This window comes from Alosa pseudoharengus, unplaced genomic scaffold (assembly GCF_046254945.1).
Source record: "Alosa pseudoharengus isolate Yale_2024_CS ecotype anadromous, Long Island Sound unplaced genomic scaffold, YU_APseudo_1.1 YU_APseudo_1.1_scf_204, whole genome shotgun sequence".
In the NCBI taxonomy this organism is placed as follows: Eukaryota; Metazoa; Chordata; class Actinopteri; order Clupeiformes; family Clupeidae; genus Alosa; species Alosa pseudoharengus.
In genome coordinates, this window is record NW_027468668.1 from 17,501 (window position 1) to 26,719 (window position 9,219).

Below are 9,219 nucleotides of genomic sequence, written 5' to 3' on the forward strand. Positions count from 1 at the left end.
TGACTCTCAACATGCATAATTAAGGTCATTTTTGCTAAAATAAGGCTTCTTTAATGCACTTCACCTACCACTGTTAAATCTACACAGTACACTATTACTGTGATTCCATCTTCCAGTAGCAGCAACTGGAATCCATGCATTTTCACGAAATTATTTTTGGAATCTGATCCCTTATCATACTTGTTTGTTCGTACTCGTCGCTCGACTTATCGTGACTAAATTCAAGATGGCGTCGAACGGTAAAATTCCTTAAGGTACTGTCTGTATAAATTGTCTTGTAAATAAACTACCAGTGCTTTTTCAAAGTTCTCTATGTCTCGTTTTAAATGTCAAGGCCCTCGGAAGTCTACCAATGAAGTATGGAGCTACTTTGAGCCTCGTAAATGGGTTAAAACAGTGATTTATTTGCATGGCTAGGCCGATGCCTGAGGCACCACAACGAAACACTGTGTTGGTAGCATTGGCTAACTAGCGCCAGATTTCTGAGTGCAGGGGACAAGCCGAGGTGAGCTATGAGACATACATTCACACTCGGTATCATGTTTCAACACACTTTAGGTCAAAATCACACCGGAATTATCCTTTAATGCACTTCACTTCACACTACTTCACGGTGCTATAGTTTACCACACAAGTACGCCAGCACAATCAGGGTTCAAGTTTAAAAAGGTTGAGTGGTAAAGGAATCTGTACCAGTTTATTTTCATATAAACTCTTGTGCACTCTTATATTTTGGATATTATATTTATAAAATATAATATTTATATTATATTTATTATAATATTATTATTTAAAATATAATATTAATATTATATTTATTATATTTTGGGGCAGCCGTGGCCTACTCGTTAGCGCTTCGGACTTTCAACCGAAGGGTTGCCGGTTCGAACCCCAACCAGTAGGCACAGCTGAAGTGCCCTTGGGCAAGGCACCTAACCCCTCACTGCTCCCCGTTCGCCGCTGTTGTAGCAGGCAGCTCGCTGCGCCGGGATTAGTGTGTGTTTCACCTCACTGTGTGTTCACTGTGTGCTGAGTGTGTTTCACTAATTCACGGATTGGGATAAATGCAGAGACCAAATTTCCCTCACGGGATCAAAAGAGTATATATACTTATAAAAAGTTTCTACAGACAAGGAATTTATTGGTTGTGTGTCACAAACAGGTGAAGGGGCTAGTTTTTGTGTTAAGCCAGTCATAGATTATTTTTTTTTTTCCTCTGTGAATTACCTCAACTGTCATTCTTGTTTATTACATTACATTTGGCTGACACATTTTTAGTTCAGGACTAGGCCAAATCCGTATACTGTTTGTGCCGGACACATGCATTGTCTTTCCAGAAACACCTCAGAAATGCAACAAATCAACACATCACTGTTGCTCTGCTTTGCTCTCCACTGTAAATATGTAGCAGTCAGAGTACCACCACAACTACAGTTGCAGCTCATGTTGTGTACAAGTGCATGCTCCAGCCACTACACAACTGCACTCAAATGTAGTGCATGGTCAAACTAGTCAGAGAAGAGCCCAAAGAACCTTAGCAAGATGTTTGTTTTCTTATCCAATGCATTTTCCTTTTATACATTTAATTTGTCTTTCTTTTTTGGAATTTGCTTTATTCTTTCTCACATTATTTCAGTTTCATCTCCTCTCATTCCCTTGTCTCGTCCAGTCATTAGTTATCCCTTTCCCACTTCCATGTATAATCAACAAACAAACAGCTACACACTTTAGCCGCTAGGTAGATGTGTGACTCAGCCTGATAGGCTGACAGCTGTGTGTGTGTGTGTGTGTGTGTGTGTGTGTGTGTGTGTGTGTGTGTGTGTGTGTGTGTGTGTGTGTGTGTGTGTGTGTGCGCGCGCGTGCGTGTGTGTGTGTGTGTTTGGGGATGTTGCACCAGGAGGGTTAAATCGGAGCACCTCATGCTTGTTTTTATTTTTATTCAAAATCAGTAATGAAGGCTTCAAGCAGAGGAACTACTAATGCAATGGCTGGTGGTGGTTCTGAACAGCACCGAATGGAGAGTTGTCAAGGAAACACATATGAGTGTGTATACTACACACACACACACACACACACACATACACACACACACACTACCCCAGCCTGAGGCACAGATGCAATAACACTTACACTGCACTCAAAGCGCCAGCTTCAACCCATTAACCAAAAAGTGCTTTGTTGAACACACAAAAATGAGAGAGAAAGAGAGTAAGTGAATCAGAATGGATGTGAGAAAAAATTGCAAAATTACTACTTTCATGTGTTTAATATGTTTACATTTACAAACTCCCATCACAGATCACACTGACATCCCGTACTCCCACAACACACAACCTGTTGCTTCAGTGGCAGTTCCAGCAATCGGGTGCAAAACTCAGAGCAGCTAAGATGAGAGTCCCCAGCCACACACACACACACACACACACACACACACACACACACACACACACACACATATGCACGCACACACCCTATCCTCCCAGGAAATCATCCTGTAGAGACGACAGCAACAGTGTTACGATGTACTGAGGGTCCATCGGCCTACCCCAGACTTCATTAGCGCAGTGAAAGTGATTTACGGAACGCGGATTAAAATTTAACAAAAGTGTTATTAATCTTTATTAAGCAAATTATGAGTGAGCGATACGGCTGCCAGAGCCGTCGCCCGGGCTACGGGAACTCGGAATATGAGATGAGGATCACCCACTAGTCTGAGAGAGAGACAGAGAGAGAGAGAGAGAGCTCTGAAATCTGCCTGCAGCTCTTTGTATGGCTTCAAGATTCTGCATTTCTCTCATTAGGGAGAATTGAGAGAGAGACCGAGAGAGGCGTTGTTAGGGAAAGACAGTGAGGAGGAGTAAAAGAGGGACAGAGGAAGAGAAAGGGAAGAAGAGAGAGGGAGAAAGAGAGGGAAGATGAGTGGTGATGACACAACAGGAAGTGAGTCGACAGAGTGAGGGTGTGCATGCTGGTTAGAGGAGTAACATGGTCTGTGTGTGTGTGTGTGTGTGTGTGTGTGTGTGTGTGTGTGTGTGTGTGTGTGTGCGCGAGTGTGTGTGTGTGAGTGCGTGAGTGAGTGTGTGTGGTGTGGGGCGGTTGGAAGCCCAAAGAAAGAAAATAAACTGATGGAGGAGTCACAGTGGTGGAGGCAGCTTTGTCACAGAGCTGGAGAGGTGGAGAGAGGAGAGGAGAAGAAAGGAGAGGTGGAGAGGAGGAGAGAGGAAAGGAGAAGAAAGGAGAGGAGGAGAGGTGGAGAGAGGAAAGGAGAAGAAAAGAAAGGAGAGGTGGAGAGGAGGAGAGAGGAAAGGAGAAGAAAGGAGAGGAGGAGAGGAGAGAGGAAAGGAGAAGAAAGGAGAGGAGGAGAGAGGAAAGGAGAAGAAAAGAAAGGAGAGGTGGAGAGGAGGAGAGAGGAAAGGAGAAGAAAGGAGAGGAGGAGAGAGGAAAGGAGAGGAAAGGAGAAGAAAGGAGAGGTGGAGAGGAGGAGAGAGGAAAGGAGAAGAAAGGAGAGGAGGAGAGAGGAAAGGAGAGGAAAGGAGAAGAAAGGAGAGGTGGAGAGATGAAAGGAGAAGAAAGGAGAGGAGGAGAGAGATTGGGCTGGTGAGAGCAGCGACGAAGATATTTAAAGACAAGAGGAAGTGAGAGTGTGAGACAAAGTCACAGAGAAAGGATTCGGTTGTCAAGATGGAGATGGGAAAAGAGTGACATAACAAAGTGGAAGGAGAGAGAGAGAGAGAGGGGAATACTGAAAGAATGAGGATAATGAGAGAGATAGACTGTCGGTTGAGTTGGAGAGAAAAAATAAAATGGAGAGAGAAAGAGAAAAAATCAGTGGAATAGAGAAAGGGAGGATAGGCATGTTGAAATTATCACAGGATTAACTCAGAAAATATGGGATAGCGAGAAACAGGCAAGAGGCTGGAGAGAAAAAAGAGATAGAGAAAGATACTGCCGGAATGATGAATATGTGTTAGACTAATGCAGGAGAAAGGGATAAAATGAGATATAGAGAGAGTGATAGAGAAAAGGCAAGGAATAAAACTGTACAGAGGAAGAGTGGAGATGTAGATAACCATGTGATCTCACACTACGACTCACTCATACTCATACATCTATCTTTGTCTGTTATGTGTGTGTGAGATAGAGAGAGAGAAAGAAAGAGAGAGATTGTGTGTGTGTGAGTGTGTGTGGGAGAGTGTCAGAGTAGAAGTATGTGTGTGTGAGAGAGAGAAGAGAGAGAGATTGTGTGTGTGTTTGTGTGTGTGTGTGTGTGTGTGTGTGTGTGTGTGTGGGTGGGTGGGTGTGTGTGTGGGTGGGAGGGAAAGTGTCAGAGTAGAAGTGTGTCTGTGTGTGAGAGAGAGAGAGAAGAGAGAGAGAGAGAGCAATTAAGCCGGTGTAATTGCTTCTGCTAATAAACACACAGGCGATGATTACAAGTGATGGTAAAGTAAATCAACTTGGGGCCTGAGTATGCTCCTCGCACTGCCCTCCCCAGCGCTAATAAATCACAGGCCTGGGGGGGGGGGGGGGGTGGTCAAAGTGCCCCCCACCCAAGTAATAGCAGTGGGCGAGCCCTCATCCAGACACATGTGTGAATTCCACCTCCCTAAATCGGTCCTCACACCTTTCAAACAGCTAGTCAGTATTTTTTGTCCGAAACTGTTCTATACGAAAAAATCGATTAGAAATGACATACTACATTACGAAATTACATTTCGAGGCAGTGTAGTGCCAGGACATGAGGTTTCTTAATGCAACAGATTGTATTTGACGGGCTGAAAAAGCATATGTGAAGTTATGGATTTTAACGGGCAAATGTCTTTAACCTCCGAGCTTTCAGGAAGCAACAGGGAGGTAAACAGAACAGATATTCATAACAAAACAAGATGGCAGCGAACACCCTCCCATTCTCTCTCTCTCTCTCTCTCTCTCTCTCTCTCTCTCTCTCTCTCTCTCTATCTATCTATCTCTCTCTCATACACACACACACACTCTCTCACACACACACTCTTTCTCACACACATACACACAAACTCACATACTGTACACACACACCCTCACACTTACAAAAACAATATAGCGCTGAACCTTCAGCCAGTGGAATGCTCAGCAGTCCATATTGATTGTGTGCAGCGATAAATCCCTGAACTAGTCAGCTGTGCAGAGATGAGGATTCAGTCCTTGGGTAAATAGTAAACATCAGGAGAGAAAAAATAAAACTCACAAGCTTAGACCTCACCAGTGGTCCATACTCACTTGATCTGCTTCTCTCTAAGGTGGCCTTCACACCGGGTCTGTTTAACTGGACCGTACCCGAGTGTGATTACTCCCCCTTAGCCCGGACCCAGCTGGCCTCCGTTCACATTGCATTTTTGTTTGCGGACCCGGGTCCGTTTATGTCATAAACGCTAGCTTCTATTTACCAACATTGCTTAGCTGCATCACAAAAATGGCAGTTTTGGAACAGATAGCATTCGAACTGCACCGGAGTTCTAACAAACCGTACCCCACCGGAGTTCTAACAAACCGTACCCCAGACCCCGTTTTTGTAGCGGACCCTGGTCCGCACCGGCGTTCAGTAGACTGCGTTCACATTAACAAAAATCACCGAACCATCGGTCCAAACGAGCTCGCGTCCGGACCAAACGGTCTAGTGTGAATGCGCCTTAAGGTAGCATCTGGGAAAGGCCATGATATCACTTTTGTTCGCTAAATAAAAGTCTACACCTAATGGATGTCATTCTAAAGGACAGTGAACAGAAAAGATTGTTTGGATACGAATACACAGCGTGTGTCTCGCTCGGTCTATGTGTATAGGAGTGCTCAGGAATCACTACCCATTTGTATATAAATTCTGATATGACCTGAGTCCCGCTTTAAAGATCTCAAATAGACATGAGAGTGAATTTGTGTAGACGCTGACCCTGGTATCTCAGGCTCTGAGCTGAAGCAAATAAATTCAATGTTATTTTTACAGAGTCGATAACAATGGAGATGGCCTCAGTGCTCTTTGCAGAAGGTTGAATCTGATCCTGCTTAGAGCACTAACACTGACTGATGGTAGCATGGGAAACCTACATTTTTGGGGGGGCTTTTTTGCATTTTGTTGATAGAGGGCACTGAAGAGTGACAGGAAGCGAGAGATAGAGAGAGAGAGAGATAGAGAGATGGGGGTCGGGAAATGACCCGGGTCGGACTCGCACCCTGGACACTGTAGCCAGTTGCACCACAGTACTCCCTGGGTAAACTTAATTTTAACAGGAAGAAACCTTGAGCAGATCCCAGCTCAGACAGGGTGCCCATCTGCTTGGAAGCAGAGCTGTTTAGACCCAGCTAGGCCAGACTGTCAATCACACGCACCACATATGAAGAAATAGGGAATCCAATCTCCATGAAACTGTACGTACTGGTGGCATAGTTAAAGTAACAGAGACATCAACATATCTTCTGCTGATCAAACAGATGTTCTGCTGTTGTTTGTTGTTCATCACACACATATATATATATATATATATATATATATATATATATATATATATATATATATATATATATATTGTAATTCAATGTCTATGAGTCACAGGCACATAGGAATATCAAATCTGAATTCCTCCATGTCCTTTGTTGTTTGCTGTTTATCTTTTGCTCCTCCTTTAATATCTATGGTACTGCAGACGGTCACAGATATAGCAATGTGACATGTTTATCATCATCACCACTGTTGTTATAGGTGTTGATTGTTGTCCTTTAAATTTGAAAGTGTGGAAGGGAGTCACAAACACATAGCAATGTTGACAAGTATTTTTCTTCTGTCATCCACTGTTGTATTTTTATTTTTATTCATTTTTGTTACTCTTTAATTTCGATGATGTTGAAAAGAGCCTCAGACACATGGCAATATGAAATGTGAATTTGAAGTCCACCACATCATTAGAGCGATGGGCTGCCTGGCAAAGATATGCGTCGTGAATCACGGCCCGGCTGACGAGAGCAGTGACTACAAAGCCGGGCCATTTGTGTGCGGTGGCTACATAATGCTCATTAGCACGTAAACATATCCAGCCGTACCCGGAGGAGAATTTTAATTAAATCCTGTTTCCTGGAATACTAATAATAATAATAGAATAACACCACAAACTAAGGTGCTCTTCAACTAAGAGCAGCGTGATTTGCATGAAAGCGGAAGATGACAGAGAGAGAGAGAGAAAGAGAGTAACTGGAGGAAAAATACACCATCCTCCCTAGCAACAACAGCAAAAAAAAAAAAAAAAAACATGAACAGAAAAGTAGATTGTTTCATAATTCAGTGACATACATTTGAGAAGAAAATGGAAAACAAAAAAAACAAAAACAAAATACAAAGAATTAATTTGGTTGAATCTGGCTTGCAGCTGACACTGTACATCCCCCCCCCCCATTCCCCGCCCACACCCCATTCTCTATGTATGACACATAAGCTACCAGCCATTAGTTTCATAACAGTAATCCGCTATCCTACGGAAGGCCCCTCGATAGTTGACTTGGTAATTGCTTCATGATACTGCAGTGGCCCCTGTGAGCATTCAATTGAGAAACGCCTCACCTCATAAATTGCAGCTGAGAGAGGAATAATCAGGAAATGCATGCACGCCTACACATCAATTTCGCAACAGGCCAAACATGTATAATGCAGTGTTGCACACAAGCAGAGACAGAAAAGAGAAAAAAGAGAAGAGAGGGAGAAAAGAAGGATAAAGTTTTTTATTCATTATATATATATATTTATTTTTTTTAGATAATGAGTTCAGATCCCACAATCTCACATAGCATTTGCTATGCTGAAGCAGTAACAGATCATTAATAGTCTGTCTGGTGTGTGTGTGTGTGTGTGTGTGTGTGTGTGTGTGTGTGTGTGTGTGTGTGTGTGTGTGTGTGTGTGTGTGTGTGTGTGTGTGTGTGTGTGTGTGTGTGCGCGCGCGCGTGTGATAGAAAGAGTAGCAAGAGACTAAGAGATGTGGGCCAACATTAATCACCTCTGTTCTACAAAACATAAACATGGTGGCGTAGAGGCACATCTTGAGAGATCAAGACACAGCAGAGGAAGAAGAATTCAGCCATATTTCATATCCATTCCAGTTTTCCTCTTCCAGCATTTGAATGATAATGGTCAGACACTAGATAAGAAGATACACAATATGCCCGTGTTCAAGGTCATTTCACTAACATATCTGTCATAATCTTTTTGAATGTTAGTGGTCAGATTTTGGCTAGATTAGAAAACATCCAGAACGCCTCCGTCCTAGGTCCTCTTACGGGCAACTCTTCAATGTGACCCATTTGAACGATAGACAATGATATGCCTAGATGGATAAGAGGATACAGTATGTCTGTGCACCAGGTCATTGTAGTAAAATGTTTTGTTGTCTTTTTGCATTTTTCTCCTGAACAGCTAAGAGCTGGAGAGACGGCAGCCATCATTGCCCGTGAGCTGTCGGATCTGACCAAAGGCCATATGCACCCGGGGGACATCAGCTACACCGTCAGGGCCATGGGTCAGCTGGTGGAGCTGCTGGACGTGCAGCTGAGGAACCTCACCCCCGGGGGCAAAGATAGCGCAGCCCGCAGCCTCAATAAGGTAGGCCACACGTACCGCGCTAATGCTAACCAACTGCCGGCTACCCTGTGGTTATGAACCAGCTAGAGACCTTTTCTGTTTATTGGAAAGGGTGCTTGTATAACTGTGTTTTTTTTGTCTCTGCCTGTCCCAATTAAAGGTGTTTTATTAGCTTGCATTGCCCGTGTTAGCATTGATCTCATGTTCCTCTCATCCACGGAGACAGAAGGGGCAGTAGTGTAGAAAAGAAAAAAAAACAAGTTGTCAGAAATGGCCAGCACAGTTTCAACGTTCACTTTGTGTTGTGACACATTTATTTATTTAATTCTTTACTTTTTACTGTTTTTTTTTTTCTTTTTTCTCCCTCCACCGTGGCAAAAGGCAGCAGCTTACCTGTCAAGCCAACTAACTTCCCAGAGGGATAACGTTTATACTCTCGTCTTTTGCTCTGCTACAGCCCAGGGAGAAAAAAAAACACTTCAAATACACTCAAACCTGAACAGCGGGACTTCGTTTTAATGAAGACTGCCTCCGTCAGACTCTTGGCCCCCATCATGTTCGCTACACCTTGGGTTGTAGAGAAGCTACCGCAGAGATAACCCTTAGCCCAAAAGGATACAAAAAAACTA

At 43.4% G+C, this 9,219-nt stretch overlaps 1 protein-coding gene across 1 annotated transcript in view; it reads left to right on the plus strand.

Moving 5' to 3' along the window:
- LOC143137400 (adhesion G protein-coupled receptor L3-like) overlaps positions 1–8,611 on the plus strand; it is a gene marked incomplete at both ends in the record, with an annotated part of 17,701 nt that extends 9,090 nt beyond the window's left edge. The window contains one exon of the mRNA XM_076297583.1: positions 8,426–8,611. Within this exon, the coding sequence (XP_076153698.1) occupies positions 8,426–8,611 (186 nt within the window). The remainder of the gene's footprint in view (positions 1–8,425) is intronic.
- Positions 8,612–9,219: the final 608 nt, after the last annotated feature.